We start from the raw sequence: 17,366 nt of genomic DNA on the forward strand, positions 1-17,366 counted from the left end.
GTGGCTATCAACGTTTGTTTTGAACGTTATCTGAGTATCAATGTGTATTGTATAATTAAAACCGTGGTGTCATTTATATCATACACAGTGTAAACAGATTCACTGAGTGAATGATCTACTATGGTTATAGCTGCAGCAGCTGGTTATACCTCACTGTTTACCCTATCATACTCAATGAATTAACGGTTTGTAAGGTGTAGCTACGTACCTGCAGCAGCTGGTTATACCTCACTGTTTACCCTATCATACTCAATGAATTAACGGTTTGTAGGGTGTAGCTACGTACCTGCAGCAGCTGCTGTTTGAGTTTCTGGATCTCAGAGATGTTCAGTTCACTCAGCAGGTCGTCTACCAGGCTGGGGACGGGACGGAACAGGTCACCTTTCTTGTGCGCAAACGCACGGTTGTCCTCGGCGATGGCGTTGGCCAGCTTGCTGAAGCCGTTCTCGTAACCATGGAGAGCTTCGTCGTTGTTGGGTTCCGTGGCAGCGTCATCGCTGAACTTGAGTCCATCCAGAGAGATGCTGAGGGGGCTGGTGAGAGAGAGAGGACCAGAACATAAAAACATGAAGTTCACTGTTATTCTCATAACAGTTCGTATTATATTATATTGTCTAAGGCTCTGGTGGATGCATGAGGTGTGACTTTGATTGTGTGTGTACCTGTGGTACATAGAGTCTCCTATGCTCATGTAGTGGGAGAGCTCTTTCCTCAGGGCGGCCTTGTGCTCGCGCTCAGTCTTGATGGTCTCCAGCGCTTCCCCTAGCTGTCGCTCTGCAATCTCCTTCAGGCGGATGGCGTCCTCCAATTGGCTGTTCAGGAACTGGGTATCCTCCTCCAGACGACGAATCTCGTGCTTCAGACCCTCAAACTCCACCTGTAGGGGCGGGAGAGACAAGGATGTGTCAAAGCAGAAGGGTGGGGCTTATATGAGAGAAATGCAAATAGGATGCCATACTGGTTTAATCAACTCATTTTGTCACCATAAATTGAGGGCTTTTAAAAGTGCAAAATTGCCTTTTTTATTGTCTTTTCATCTAAATAGGATTTGGTACTGTAATTGGCCAATTAAAACTATAGCCTACAGGTCTTTGTTTTAAATTCATGCCTCTAAATTTAGCAAACAAAATCCCTTCATATAGGGCAGATGGAGAGTGTTAGCAGTTCCCACAAAAATCTATTTCAAAAGGAAATCTCCTATTTGTAGATTCTCTTATATTTTGTGGCTGTTTTTACTCTTGCAATCAATGTGTGAATTAAAATCACAGTATTTGCCTTGCAACTCCGTGTCTCTCTCTCTCTCTCTCTCTCTGTGTGTATCTGTGGTCTACGTAGAGGGAAAGCTAGCTATCAGGAACACACCCTTTAAACTGTGTTACACGCTCCCCCTCTCTCCGGGCGCAAATAGGTCGCCACATAAAGCCTAATCTCTTTATTACATTTGAGTGTGGTTTCTCTAATCTGAATTAAATCAGTGTATTCCAGGGCTTGTTTGGGCTGTGGTAGCAGAAACTGGATAATACAGGTAGAAGTCTATGGTGTGTGAGCATGGAAAACTGGGGGTTGCACATAGACTGGGATGTATAGTAGACAGTAGTGCAATGCCTTGGTTCAGAGAGCCTGCAGCTATTGGGTTAACTGAGCCTAATGAGCAGATTCAGCTAAATGCAGATAATTGTAGTGAGGAGGGGTTCATTATGAAGTGTGAGGGGAGGAGTAGCCTGCAGAAGCGAGGGAGTACATATAAAAGGTGGGTTGATCTTTTCTAATTTTCCTTCCCATTCCCCATTCCATCTAGCCCCACCCCTAATCCTCTGTTCCCTTTCCTATTCTCCTACCATCCAGCCATGCTCTACCCCTAGTCCCACTACCTCCCCCCTCTCACAGTGTGGTTGTGTTAATCCTTACCTGGGTCTGTTTGAGCATGGAGACCTGTTTCTGCAGGGAGATGTTCTCCTCCTCCAGCTCTGTGTAGTCCTGCAGCAGACGTGCCTCCCGGAACTTATACTCCTTGATGTCATCACGCAGACTGGTCCGTTGCAGCTCCACCACTTGGCTGTTCTGTAGGAGCGAATTACAGGGACAGAGGGAGAAGAGGAGAGAGGGATGGAGAGAAAGGGACAAAAAATAACAAATATTGTCAGTGAACCATATTTTTGGCTTTTGTGTGAGTGTTTTAAAACAGCCAATCTACCTGGATAAGTATGTGCACCCCCAATACTTATCCAGGTGCCAGGTTGTGTGTGTATCCAGGTGCCAGGTTTCTCTATGGGCATCGGGCCACGGGGTGCCTGTCTGCCAGTTCGGATGGCACCACAGCGAGAGCACCACACTTATCTCCCAGATGGTGACAAAAGCTCTGACACAGGAAGGCACAGTAAACGAGTCGGAGATCTCTCCCTGCCCCCTCCTCCTACAGTGACAGACTGACAGGCTCAAAGCCAACAGGATCAGATAAGCCCTGCAGCCTGTGTCCTCACCGTCTCCCTGTCTGTCCTCCTCCATACCCCTTCCTCCCCCTCCAGTAGACTCGATCAACTCCCCTACCACCACCCTTGAACCTCCCCCTGCCGTCCCCCATCATTACCCATCCCAGCCAGTCAGCCCTTATCTGACAAATGCAGGAAACCTGAGTCTGACGGTTAGGCTACTTAAAAGCTTTACAGTAAGGAGATACTCAGCAAAGGGGTGTGTGGTGCTTACTCTGAATGTACACTACCGTTCAAAAGTTTGGGGTCACTTAGAAATGTCCTTGTTTTTCACACACACACACACACACACACACACACACACACACACACACACACACACACACACACACACACACACACACACACACACAAACACACAAACACACACACACACACACACACACACACACACACACACACACACACACACACACACACTAGTCGAAAGAAGGCCAGTTTTATTTAATCTTTAATCAGAACTCCAGTTTTCAGCTGTGCTAGCATAATTGCAAAAGGGTTTTCTAATGATCAATTAGCCTTTTAAAATGAATGGGCCTCTGTACACCTATGTAGATATTCCATTAAAAAAATCTGCCGTTTCCAGCTACAATAGTCATTTACAACATTAACAATGTCTACACTGTATTTTTGATCAATTTGATGTTATTTTAATGGACAAAAAAATGTGATTTTCTTTCAAAAACAAGGACATTTCTAAGTGACCCCAAACTTTCGAACTGTAGTGTATGCGTGTGTGACTTTGAAAGAGAGCATGTGCAATCTGTTCTCTGTAGTTATCAGTTTTGTGCATGAATGCATTGACTTTGAGAATGAGTGTGAGTTCAGCTGCGCAGTGTGCTCTCTTTGGTTATGTTATTGTGTGTGTGTGTGAGTGTGTGTGTGTGTGTCTGTGTGTGTGTGTAGCGTGACACATGGTCTCAAATCCTGTCAGGTGATCGAGATGAGGTGACAAAGGAGAGTCCCTCAACACACACGTCACTCCAGTCACAGATCAGAGGGTCATTTTCCTTATGAACAGATGCTGTGTGTGTGTGTGTGTGTGTGTGTGTGTGTGTGTGTGTGAGTGTGTGTGTGTGTGTGTGTGTGTGTGTGAATAGTTTGAAATGTAAATTCCGAAAACATCTTAGTAATTTGACTCATCACTTTAACACAATCAACGAATGTTACATTTTTACTCTCTGTTTACCCATGTAATACGACTTCATGCCATTATTAGCTTAGCTTACAGATACCATTACATATTCAGAGCAAATCAAATTCCCTGGTGAAGGAAGAACATGCTCCTCATTAGCGCTGTGTAATAATTCATTACTAAGTGCAGCGCCCGATTGATGCTGATGGTTGGGTGAAGGCTAATGAATATTCATGAGGCAGTGTGCGTGTATAATGAGCATGGGTGTAGTCTATAGTGCCTGTGTGAAAACTATGGTGCATTAATGAATAACGCATGATTTACCATACAAGATCAGACCTACTTTACAGCTGTTGCGCCTTCTTCACCACGCTGTCTGTGTGTGTTGACCATTTAAGTTTGTCCAAACTTAAAACTTTCCACCTTCTCCGCTACTGTCCCATCGATGTGGTTGGGGGGGGGGAGTTGGAGGCGTGCATGGCCTCCAACTCAGTCATGGGTGAACAGGGGGTACAGGAGAGGGCTGAGAACGCGCCCTTGAGGGGCTCCAGTGTTGAGGATCAGCGGGGTGGAGATGTTGTTTCCTACCCTCACCACCTGGGGGCGGCCTGTCAGAAAGTCCAGGACACAGTTGCACAATGACGAGTTTGGAGCGTACTATGTTGTTAAATGCTGAGCTGTAGTCAATGAACAGCATTCTTGCATAGGTATTCATCTTGTCCAGATGGGTTAGGGCAGTGTGCAGTGTGATTGCGATTGCATCGTCTGTGGATCTATTGGGGCGGTAGGCAAATTGGAGTGGGTCTAGGGTATCAGGTAGGGTTGAGGTGATATGATCCTTGACTAGTCTCTCAAAGCACTTCATGATGACAGAAGTGAGTGCTACTGGGCGATAGTCGTTTAGCTCAGTTACCTTAGCCTTGGGGACAGGAACAATGGTGGCCTTCTAGAAGCATGTGGGCACAGCAGAGTGCGGTAGGGATTGATTGAATATGTCCGTAAACATACCAGCCAGCTAGTCTGTGCATGCTCTGAGGACGCGGCTGGGGATGCCGTCTGGGCCTGCAGCCTTGCGAGGGTTAACACGTTTAAATGTTTTACTCACGTTGGCCACGGTGAAGGAGAGCCCACAGGTTTTGGTAGCGGGCCGTGCCAGTGGCACTGTATTGTCCTCAAAGCGAGCAAAGAAATTGTTTCATTTGTCTGGGAGCAAGACGTCGGTGTCCGCGACGGGGCTGGTTTTCTTTTTGTAATCCATGATTGACTGTAGACCCTGCCACATACGTCTTGTGTTTTAACCATTGAATTGTGACTCTACTTTGTATCTATACTGACGCTTAGCTTGTTTGATTGCCTTGCGGAGGGAATAGCTACACTGTGTGTATTCGGTCATGTTTCCGGTCGCCTTGCTTTAATTAAAATCAGTGGTTCGCGCTTTCAGTTTTGTGCGAATGCTGCCATCAATCCACGGTTTCTGGTTAGGGAAGGTTTCATAGTCACCGTGGGTACATCATCACCGATGCACTTGCTAATAAACTCGCTCACAGAGTCAGCGTATACATCAATGTTTTTGCCTAAGGCTATCCGGGACATATCCCAGTAAATATCCCTGTAGCTAACCTATTACCTAGACTCTAGACTTACTGGACAGTGCACTTAAACTTGAGTGTTTTTCGCTTTTCTGGTTTTCAATCCTCCTTTCACTACTGATTAACAAACTTACTGTAGATGGTAGGCTACACTTATAAAGACAGTTTGATGCTATTAAGTAACTTAAGGGTTAGGCTCTATAATATAATGACCATAATGAGGAAAGTTGAAATGTAGAAGGGCTTTGCCTGCTTATCTGTTAATGTAAATTACATGACCCCTGTGCTCAAATCTGGACGTAAGCCCCATCCAAGACATTCGGACATTTAGTTGAACCACATCAACAACATCCAGCAATGTAATTCAGCTTCCCCTATACTCCCCCAATTTAGCAGTGACACCAGTGACACGTTTATCAGAAACCTAATCTGGTCAGCCACAGGAGTGAAGTTTTCTGCACACAGAAATAAGGCCATTTTAATGGCAATGACCTACTTTTGGATTGAAGAGCACTTTCAATGGAGAGAGTTTTAAGAGTCGAGTCCAGGAGTAGGATACATCTATGTTAACATCATTGAGACTGTGCAACTGCCATGGACTGTTTCAATTTGTCAAGGATAGACAAAATAGCCAGGTGGTCCAGGGCTCTTCAGGCCCAGGCCCCCGGGTCAGTTGCCTCAGCTGGAGGGTCAGTGCTGTCTGGCCTTAAAGCGGCAATCAGCAGTAGAAACAATAACGAAGTGACCTCCCCGCCCCTGTTTTAGTAAAACGCTGAGGGATAGGGCTGGGGAAATATAAGAACTCTCAAATTCATAGACCGAGCATAAGGACTGACCATCCATATGTCAAAATTATAGTTTTAACCATGTTTTGAGGCAATATGGTGTTTGTTTACATTCACTTTGTTTACAAATATCGGAGTAAAACAATCTTATATTTTGGGTTCTAATGATGTACGACAATTGAAATAAGCTCACGACGCATTTAAATACATTTCAACTCAGTTTTTCAGAATTCCTGACATTTAATCGCAGTAAAAATTCATAGGTCAGTTAGGATCACCACTTTATTTTAAGAATGTGAAATGTCAGAATAATAGTAGAGAGAATGATTTATTTTAGCTTTTATTTTTTTCCATCACATTCCCAGTGGGTCAGAGGTTTACATACACTTAATTAGTATTTGGTAGCATTGCCTTGAAATGTTTTAACGTTTCAGGTAGCCTTCCACAAGCTTCCCAAAATAAATTGTGTGAATTTTGGCCCATTCCTCCTGACAGAGCTGGTGTAACTGAGTCAGGTTTGTAGGCCTCCTTGCTCACACACGCATTTTCAGTTCTGCCCACAAATGTTCTATGGGATTGAGGTCAGGGCTTTGTGATGGCCACTCCAATACCTTGACTTTGTTGTCCTTAAGCCATTTTGCAACAACTTTGGAAGTATGCTTGGGGTCATTGTCCATTTGGAAGACCCATTTGCGACCAAGCTTTAACTTCCTGACTGATGTCTTGAGATGTTGCTTCAATATATCCACATAATTTTCCTACCTCATGAAGCCATCTATTTTGTGAAGTACACCAGTCCTTCCTGCAGCAAAGCATCCCCACAACATGATGCTGCCACCCCCCGTGCTTCACAGTTGGGATGGTCTTCTTCGGCTTGCAAGCCTCCCCCTTTTTCCTCCAAACATAACGATGGTAATTATGGCCAAATAGTTATATTTTTGTTTCACCAGACCAGAGGACATTTCTCCAAAAAGTACAATCTTTGTCCCCATGTGCAGATGCAAACCGTAGTCTGGCTTTTTTATGGTGGTTTTGGAGCAGTGGCTTCTTCCATGCTGAGCAGCCTTTCAGGTTATGCCGATATAGGACTCGTTTTACTGTGAATATAGATACTTTTGTACCTGTTTCCTCCAACATCTTCACAAGTTCCTTTACTGTTGTTTTGGGATTGATTTGCACTTTTCGCACCAAAGTACGTTCATCTCTAGGAGACAGAACGTGTCTCCTTCCTGAGCCTATTATTTAACTAGGCAAGTCAGTTAAGAACAAATTCTTATTTACAATGACGGCCTAGGAACAGTGGGTTAACTGCCTTGTTCAGGGGCAGAACGACAGATTTTTTACTGTCACCTCAGGGATTTTGCGTACTATTGTTTGTATAGATGAACATGGTACCTTCAGGCATTTGGAAATTGCTCCCAAGGATGAACCAGACCAGACCAGGTCTACAATGTTTTTTCTGAGGTCTTGGCTGATTTATTTTTGATTCTCCCATGATGTCAAGCAAAGAGGCACTGAGTTTGAAGGTAGGCCTTGAAATACAGTGCCTTGCGAAAGTATTCGGCCCCCTTGAACTTTGCGACCTTTTGCCACATTTCAGGCTTCAAACATAAAGATAGAAAACTGTATTTTTTTGTGAAGAATCAACAACAAGTGGGACACAATCATGACGTGGAACGACATTTATTGGATATTTCAAACTTTTTTAACAAATCAAAAACTGGGCGTGCAAAATTATTCAGCCCCCTTAAGTTAATACTTTGTAGCGCCACCTTTTGCTGCGATTACAGCTGTAAGTCGCTTGGGGTATGTCTCTATCAGTTTTGCACATCGAGAGACTGAATTTTTTTCCCATTCCTCCTTGCAAAACAGCTCGAGCTCAGTGAGGTTGGATGGAGAGCATTTGTGAACAGCAGTTTTCAGTTCTTTCCACAGATTCTCGATTGGATTCAGGTCTGGACTTTGACTTGGCCATTCTAACACCTGGATATGTTTATTTTTGAACCATTCCATTGTAGATTTTGCTTTATGTTTTGGATCATTGTCTTGTTGGAAGACAAATCTCCGTCCCAGTCTCAGGTCTTTTGCAGACTCCATCAGGTTTTCTTCCAGAATGGTCCTGTATTTGGCTCCATCCATCTTCCCATCAATTTTAACCATCTTCCCTGTCCCTGCTGAAGAAAATCAGGCCCAAACCATGATGCTGCCACCACCATGTTTGACAGTGGGGATGGTGTGTTCAGCTGTGTTGCTTTTACGCCAAACATAACGTTTTGCATTGTTGCCAAAAAGTTCAATTTTGGTTTCATCTGACCAGAGCACCTTCTTCCACATGTTTGGTGTGTCTCCCAGGTGGCTTGTGGCAAACTTTAAACGACACTTTTTATGGATATCTTTAAGAAATGGCTTTCTTCTTGCCACTCTTCCATAAAGGCCAGATTTGTGCAATATATGACTGATTGTTGTCCTATGGACAGAGTCTCCCACCTCAGCTGTAGATCTCTGCAGTTCATCCAGAGTGATCATGGGCCTCTTGGCTGCATCTCTGATCAGTCTTCTCCTTGTATGAGCTGAAAGTTTAGAGGGACGGCCAGGTCTTGGTAGATTTGCAGTGGTCTGATACTCCTTCCATTTCAATATTATCGCTTGCACAGTGCTCCTTGGGATGTTTAAAGCTTGGGAAATCTTTTTGTATCCAAATCCGGCTTTAAACTTCTTCACAACAGTATCTCGGACCTGCCTGGTGTGTTCCTTGTTCTTCATGATGCTCTCTGCGCTTTTAACGGACCTCTGAGACTATCACAGTGCAGGTGCATTTATACGGAGACTTGATTACACACAGGTGGATTGTATTTATCATCATTAGTCATTTAGGTCAACATTGGATCATTCAGAGATCCTCACTGAACTTCTGGAAAGAGTTTGCTGCACTGAAAGTAAAGGGGCTGAATAATTTTGCACGCCCAATTTTTCAGTGTTTGATTTGTTAAAAAAGTTTGAAATATCCAATAAATGTCGTTCCACTTCATGATTGTGTCCCACTTGTTGTTGATTCTTCACAAAAAAATACAGTTTTATATCTTTATGTTTGAAGCCTGAAATGTGGCAAAAGGTCGCAAAGTTCAAGGGGGCCGAATACTTTCGCAAGGCACTGTACATCCACAGGTACACCTCCAATTTTAATTTAATTTTTTTACCTTTATTGTACTCAAATGATGTCAATTAGCCTATACAAAGCTTCGTTTTCTGGAATTTTCCAAGCTGTTTAGAGGCACAGTCAACTCAGTGTATGTAAACTTCTGACCCCCTGGAATTGTGATACAGTGAAGTAAAAGTGAAATAATCTGTCTGTAAACAATTGGTGGAAAAATTACTTGTTTCATGCACAGAGTAGATATCCTAACCAACTTGCCAAAACTATAGTTTGTTAACAACACATTTGTGGAGTGTGGAGTAAATTTGAAGTGTGGAGTAAATTTGTGGAGTTGTTTTAATGACTCCAACCTAAGTGTATGTAAACTTCCCGACTTAAACGGTATACATTATATTCTTCAAGGCTCAATGGGTATATATCATTAATTTATAAGAAAACATGTTATGTAGCAACTGCTGATTGCTCCTTTAATGAATATCAACCAACATACAAACTGATTAAGAGGCTCCTCAAACTGATTAGGATGCAAACGAGAATTTTGACCTTTGACACAGCTTTCCGTAAAAGCCCACTCTGCCCTCGACCTCACTGGTCACACAGAGGTCCTCAGAGACTGCCTGACAAAAAAAGGTGAGCTGTAGTTGCACAGTGGGGGATAAGGTGGCTGTGTGCATGCATGCCTGCCATAATACGTTAATAACATTTAGTCAGGCGAATGATGGAGCTCTCCCCTGGGGGTGTTAGTGATAGGGGCACAGGGGGTAGAAGATGGGGGGTCTGGTTTTATTTATGTTTGACGTGCTACCTTTAAGGACCCTGTCAATGGGAGGTCTCTGATTAGCATGAACAGATGTATGGTTTATGAAGACCCCCCCTGCCTACTGCCACTATAGGGACACACCAGCTGCCTCACTAAACACTCAAACCCACCTGACCAGGGAGTGTGTGTGCTTGGCTAATGCTTCAGATCATTAATGTTAATGTGTGTGTAAGTAGGCGCATTTTAGCTGTGTGTTAGATTAAGCCTAGTGTGCAGTATACTGTGTGTGTAGGACATATGAGTACTATTGGAAAGTCCTTGACTGGTCTAATCCTCTCTCTGTAGGGGATGCAGTGAGTGCCGCTGTAAAAGACATGGAAGCACTAGCTCAGTCGATTCTAGAGGTCAGCTCCTTCCTCTGAGCTGATTCAGTCCTACTGGAACTGTACTCAACACTTCACTTTCTCCAGCTCCAATTTCACAACTAAAACTGCCTTTTACAGCATACTGAGTCTTAACCAGCTTAGGGCTCAGCAAAGCTTTAAGTTGACGCCTAAAGTGTTTGAGCTTAACACTGCTGTCGATTAGTTAGGCTTTGAAACTGTGGTTAGACTCTGGGTTGGTCTTAATACTATGGGATATCTGGAGTGTGTTTCTGTGAAATACCACATTTACCTTTTCCCATTTCCCTTCCCCGGAAAGAAAAGAAGGGACGATTCCAGATGGCACGAGACGGCTTACTGATATGACGGCACTGGCTGGCTTAATTTCTCATCCCCCCTCTCCTCTCGGTGTATCCCTTTTAGAGGCTGCGTATCATATCAAACAGTCACCCTTGAGTTCTCTTTCCAGGTCAAACATGAACTCTATTAGATCTATCTATCCCACGGACAGGAGCAGCCTTGTCCAGCTCCGTTTACAGACAGAGATTGTCTAGCGAGACTGTATTGCTCAGAGCCGTAGAAAACGTAGAGAAGCCTACAGAGCAAAATAAGGAAAATGGAAATGTCCCTGAGACGTGATTCAGCCCAGTACAGCTGTTCTACTATACCATCTCACAACCCCCACCACACACATACTGTACAGAGACAATAGAAAGAAAAAAAAATAGATCTTATTTTATCCCGCTTGTTGCTGGGAGTGATTTTCATTCTATTCAACACCCCAGACACCGTGACTGGGACAAACACACTCAAGGTCACGTTCAAAGCTTTGAAAAGAATGCTAAAAGATCAGCTCTCTAGTCTTCCCTTTGTGTGTGGTTGTGTTTGTGTGTAAGTCTAGAGGGGTGATATAGTGCATACATGCACATAAATGTGAATGAGTGTTTCTGTGTGTCCAGGGGTCATACATGTGTGATGTACAGTATGTGCATTAGTGTGAGTTAGTTTGTGTCTGTCTGTCTGTCTGTCTGTCTGTCTGTCTGTCTGTCTGTAAGTCTGTCTGTCTGCCTGTCTGTCTGCCTGTCTGCCTGTGCGTGTCTGAGTGTGTGTGAGGGGAGGGGAGGAGGGCCTGTGCGAGTGTGTGTTTGTGTGTGTGCACTGGAGTGTGAACTGTAGTACGTGGGCGCATGCCTGACAGCTGTTGTACAGACTGACTACCAGCCTATCAATCCAACATGAACAACCACTTTGGTGTTACTGGACGTGGGTCCAGTGTGACACTTTCAAAGCCCCGGCCCTTTAAAACAGATACGAAAAGACAAATATCATTACGAATCAATGGCAGATCTTTTAAAGGTATTTAAGAGAGCCATGCTTTAGTGACTATAAATAGCCATCAATCTGAGAGACATACGGAACCGGGAAGGGTGGGGGATGGGGGCAGGGCGAGGTGCGTTGGGCGGGGTGGGAAGATTACCCAGGGAACATCTGGAGGGCTTAGTGCCCCTGGTTTCACACCTGCTCTGGGCAGACGGGGTAGGTTGGCTCCCCGTAAACGGATCTAACGCCACAAAGTCAATGTCATCAGATTAGACACACAGCTGTACAGTGTAGAAACTGTACATGTCATTTACCTCAGCCCTCCTTCATTCTAACTCTCTCCCTTCTCCTCCTCCCTCCGTCCTTCCCATTCCCCATTTCTCCCCTTCTCTCAAATCTCAATCTCCCCTTCTCTCTCTCGCTCTAATTCTCTATCCCTTCCCACTCTACCCCTATTTTCTTCCCCATTTTTAGTCTCCTTCCCTCCCTCCTGCTGCTGCTCTCCCCATCACAATACAGGAGGAGATCATTCAAGGTAGAATACACCTTTATTATATTGGGCTTATGCCAGCTAATATTTAGAAGAAAGAATCACCGCCCCTATCACCATTCTACAACCATTCACAATCTCCTTCAAAGAGCTACTCCTCTATTATAAAAACCCTACAACCCAACCTCTGACATTCTAGAACATCCATTCTTGCCCTTGAGCATTTTCTAGATCTTTTTTTTTCTCCTTCCCTCGTTCCGTCTGGTCTTTAATCCAGCTAATTCAAGAGTTATAATTGAGCTTGTGAATTTAAAGGGCCAGCTTAACGTCTGAGAGGTCTACCCACAGTGTCAAATGAGGCGGAAAAAACTATCATATTTCATGTCTGAATGACCAGCTCATTACTCTGATTGGCTAAGCCAGAGCTCACTAATGTAATGTGTAAGGGGGAGAAAAAATGGAATGTTACATGTCACTGGTCAGACAGCTAGACATGGGAGCAGTGCAGGCTACATGACTACACTATCTATCCCTGTCCTCTACTGTGTATCTGTAAGGGGATTTCTGCTACCATGTCTGACTAGACACTAAACAGTGTAGTGATAATGAATGCGTCTTTGTGTGACTGTGAGTGAATTAGTTAATTTCTTGAGCGGCTCACTGTGGGAATTCTGTGAGTGTTGAAAAGAGCGCGGGAGGCAGCACAGATTCAGTCTGTGACATGAGCGCTTGAGTCTAATGGAGTCACGGTCATTACCACACCCATTGTATGGCTTTAATCCTGTACTGTAGCTCGCACCGTGGCATAGAAGTGTGGCTTATCACTGCCCAAGGCTCTCAGTCACTGGCTGGGTGTCTATGGGCCTCATAGACGGCAGACATGTTTATATGTGACGTATGAACGCCGTATACCAGTGGTATGTTAAACAGGATCAATTGAAAGAGAGGGGGCGGGAGGAGGCTACAGGATTGAGAATGCATTCATTGGATATCTCAGACAGTCAATCATAGACAGCTGCCATTTTAGATGGTTTATAGGTCTGAGTAGTGTATACGCTTTTACTAGCAATAGGTTAACTGTGATGGATGATTATTGAGCATGGTAGGTCATTGAGGTGTAGTGGGGTCATTACCTCATAAAAACGAGCTCGCCTTATGAACCTGTCTGGCAATTATTTATCACATAAAAGACCCTCTGCATCCGACGGTAGACGGGTACTGTATCAAGACTTGTTTATGTTGTCGAGACTGCCACTTTGTAGTAATAATAATAATAATGAATAATTGGCCCATGTAATAATTGGCCCATAGGGAATACAGTTGATTGAAATAAATTGATTTCTGAAAGATCCCATCGTTCAGCTATATTTCCAAATATCTCATAGAGAAAAAAGGTCGACAATCACAAGGTGACCCAACTCTGTCTACGGAGTCACATGACAGACCAACTGACAGAGGTTTGGGAGAAAAACATCCCCTTGACTAAATCAGGGCTGCCAAGCATATGCCAGAAAAAGAAACAAACACATCACATTTCGGAGTCTCTGTTTTCTCCTCCTCCTAACGGATTTTCTTCTCCTCTTTCCACCCTCTCCCTTTCTCCCTCCATCCCTAGCTGCCTAATTTGAAACCCAGCTGACAAAGGGTTCTTTCAGAGTCCTCAGTCCCATCACAATGGCAGCCTCAGTGCCGTGGCTCCCACCCGCTGCCCGCCTTCTGCTGGCTACCTCTGCCCATAAAGTGGCAGTGGATGGGTGTCATTAGCTCCTATACATAGTGAGATATACCCTCCAACTTCCTCCATCTAGGCAATTAGCCCTGGCCGCCAACCTTGCCACTGCACCAGTGTGTGTGTGTGTCTGCATTCACAATGAGGTTGGCACCTGCAGGCAGACAGAGCCACACACAAGGGAACCAGTCGAGCACCGGTAATAGCACTAAACTGTGAATCCGTATTCACAGAGAAAGAGTGATGTACAGTTGACGTCGGAAGTTTACATACACCTTGGCCAAGTACATTTAAACTCAGTTTTTCATAATTCCTGACATTTAATGACAGTACAAATTCCCTGTCTTAGGTCAGTTAGGATCACCACTTTATTTTAAGAATGTGAAATGTCAGAATAATAGTAGAGAGAATGATTTCAGCTTTTATTTCTTTCATCACATTCCCAGTGGGTCAGAAGTTTACATACACTCAATTAGTATTTGGTAGCATTGCCTTTAAATTGTTTAACTTGAGTCAAACGTTTCAGGTAGCCTTCCACAAGCTTCCCACAATAAGTTGAGTGAATTTTGGCCCATTCCTCCTGACAGACCTGGTGTAACTAGGTCAGGTGTGTAGGCCTCCTTGCTCACACACGCTTTTTCAGTTCTACCCACAAATGTTCTATAGGATTGAGTTCAGGGCGTTGTGATGGCCACTCCAATACCTTGACTTTGTTGTCCTTAAGCCATTTTGCCACAACTTTGGAAGTATGCTTGGGGTCATTGTCCATTTGGAAGACCCATTTGCGACCAAGCTTTAACTTCCTGACTGATGTCTTGAGATGTTGCTTCAATATATCCACATCATTTTCCTACCTCAAGATGCCATCTATTTTGTGAAGTGCACCAGTCCCTCCTACGGTAAAGCACCCCCACAACATGATTGTAACGGCTGTTGGAAGGAGAGGACCAAGGTGCAGCGTGGTATGTGTCCATATTTATTTAATAAACACAGCAATAACAAAGAGAACGACCAAAACAGTTCTGGCTGGTGCAGACACACAACAGAAAACAACTACCCACAAATCATAGTGGGAACACAGGCTGCCTAAGTATGGTTCTCAATCAGAGACAACAATTGCCAGCTGCCTCTGATTGGGAACCATACCAGGCCAAACACATAGAAATACAAAACCTAGACTACAAAACATAGAATGCCCACCCCAACTCACACCCTGACCAAACTAAAACAGAGACATAAAAAAGGAACTAAGGTCAGGACGTGACAATGATGCTGCCACCCCCCGCGCTTCACGGTTGGGATGGTCTTCTTCGGTTTGCAAGCCTCCCCCTTTTTCCTCCAAACATAACGATGGTCAATATGGCCAAATAGTTATATTTTTGTTTCATCAGACCAGAGGACATTTCTCCAAAAAGTACAATCTTTGTCCCCATGTGCAGTTGCAAACTGTAGTCTGGCTTTTTTTTAAAAGCGGTTTTGGAGCAGTGGCTTCTGCCTTGCTGAGCAGTCTTTCAGGTTATGTCGATATAGGACTCGTTTTACTATGGATATAGATATTTTGTACCTGTTTCCTCCAGCATCTTCACAAGGTCCTTTGCTGTTGTTCTGGGATTGATTTGCACTTTTCGCACCAAAGTACGTTCATCTCTATGAGACAGAACGTGTCTCCTTCCTGAGCAGTATGACGGCTACGTGGTCCCATGGTGTTTATACTTGCGTACTACTGTTTGTACAGATGAACGTGGTACCTTCAGGAGTTTGGAAATTGCTCCCAAGGATGAACCAGACTTGTGGAGGTCTACAATGTTTTTTCTGAGGTCTTGGCTGATTTCTTTTGATTTCCCCATGATGTCAAACAAAGAGGCACTGAGTTTGAAGGTCCTCCTTGAAATATATCCACAGGTACACCTCCAATTGACTCAAATTATGTCAATTAGCCTATCAGAAGCTTCTAAAGCCATGACATCATTTTCAGGAATTTTCCAAGCTGTTTAAAGGCACAGTCAACTTAGTGTATGTAAACTTCTGACCCACGGGAATTGTGATGCAGTGAATTATAAGTGAAATAATCTGTCTGTAAACAATTGTTGGAAAAAGTGCTTGTGTCATGCACAAAGTAGATGTCCTAACCGACTTGCCAAAACTATAGTTTGTTAACAAGAAATTTGTGGAGTGGTTGACAAATGAGTTTTAACGACTCCAAACTAAGTCCATGTAAACTTCCGACGTCAACTGTAAGTGCAAGTATGTAGGTAATAAGTGGATCCATGTGTTCATAAAGAGGGGGCTGATACTCTACTGTTACTGCAGACGAGACACAGCCTAAGACAAACATAAGCTATGTTTGGAGAAAGACATCTGGCTTCCATAAAGCCAATCTTAAGACTTGTTTCAGTCGCCAGAGCCAAGTAGCAACTGGCCTATTTCCTAGAGCCTGACGAAAATTGTTAGTACTTCATTTTTTTTTGTCCTAATATCTATAAGAAACGACCAGACTGAAAGCAAAGTGATTTGAGGATTTGATTACCTTGCCGCAGACGCGTTTCCAAACTGACGGGGGGGTGTCAAACTCCCTTAGAGGAGGCCTTCAGACCCTCTCCCCTCCCAGAACCGGAGTAATCGCTAACTTGAGCAGCAAAACGCTGTCGCAGAGCTTAACTAAATCTGATGAGTCCCAACATGGAGGGATTTGGGGAGAGGGGTTAAACAAGGAAGGGAGAGAGTAAGCGGGAGAGAGGTTGGGAAAGAAAGAGGGGGAGACAGAGGGAGAGAGAGAGAGAGAGGGCTCACAGCATGCTTTAGTGATTTTCTGTTAACAAATTAAAACCCTGAGAAATGAATTTGTTTTGATTAAATACATTTGACAGGAGAAGGAGACACAGGAACAGTTTTTAGGCTTATGGAGGTGAGGTACCGCTATATCGTCTTGCCCTTCTTGTAATCTACTGTATATACCTTATCCTCTCCCTGCTCAGCAGCCGGTGTCAGAAATCCCTCCTCATTATTTCACCCTTAATACCTACTACTAAGAGAACACAGCCCTTCAGATCAAACGATCCAAAAGTGAGAGCCCCTCTCCTTCTGTCTCTCCCTCTCTTCTTCTGTCTCTCCCTCTCTTTCTGTCTCCCTCTCCTTCTGTCAGTTCAAAGCTAACCACCTCCCCAAGAGGGGCCTGGCCCCCTTTCAACATGTCGGCCCCTCTCGTTATTTCAATCTCTTCACTGCTGGCTCAGCCCAGACACACACACACAGGCACACACACGCACACACACACACACATATACACGCAGTCTCTGCTAATGAGGCTAATTAGGCCTGAATGTAAATGACATTTAAAAACAAAAGAGAACACAGACGATACAGGATGCTATTATGATGATTGGGGATGTATGACCTGATGTCGCTGAGACAATGTGGGTGTATGTGTGTTAGTGGGGCAGTGTGTGAGGGGATGTCTCTGAGACAATGTAGGTGTATGTGTGTTAGTGGGGCAGTGTGTGACGGGATACGAGTGGTGTGTGGCATCTCACCG

General features: G+C 44.2%; 1 protein-coding gene across 6 annotated transcripts in view; it reads right to left on the reverse strand.

The window, feature by feature from the left end:
* The window catches only part of LOC110531982 (protein bicaudal D homolog 2), a 73,944-nt gene that overhangs the window by 17,595 nt on the left and 38,983 nt on the right, over nucleotides 1-17,366 (reverse strand). For all 6 annotated transcript variants that reach the window (XM_036987905.2, XM_036987907.2, XM_090184214.1 and 3 more), the window contains exons 3-5: nucleotides 1,909-2,061; nucleotides 663-877; nucleotides 287-533 (exon numbers count right to left, since the gene is read on the reverse strand). In XM_036987905.2, coding sequence (XP_036843800.2) covers nucleotides 287-533; nucleotides 663-877; nucleotides 1,909-2,061 — 615 coding nt within the window. The remainder of the gene's footprint in view (nucleotides 1-286; nucleotides 534-662; nucleotides 878-1,908; nucleotides 2,062-17,366) is intronic.

Source organism: Oncorhynchus mykiss, chromosome 9, assembly GCF_057628025.1.
Source record: "Oncorhynchus mykiss isolate SJ-2025 chromosome 9, ASM5762802v1, whole genome shotgun sequence".
Classification (NCBI taxonomy): domain Eukaryota; kingdom Metazoa; phylum Chordata; class Actinopteri; order Salmoniformes; family Salmonidae; genus Oncorhynchus; species Oncorhynchus mykiss.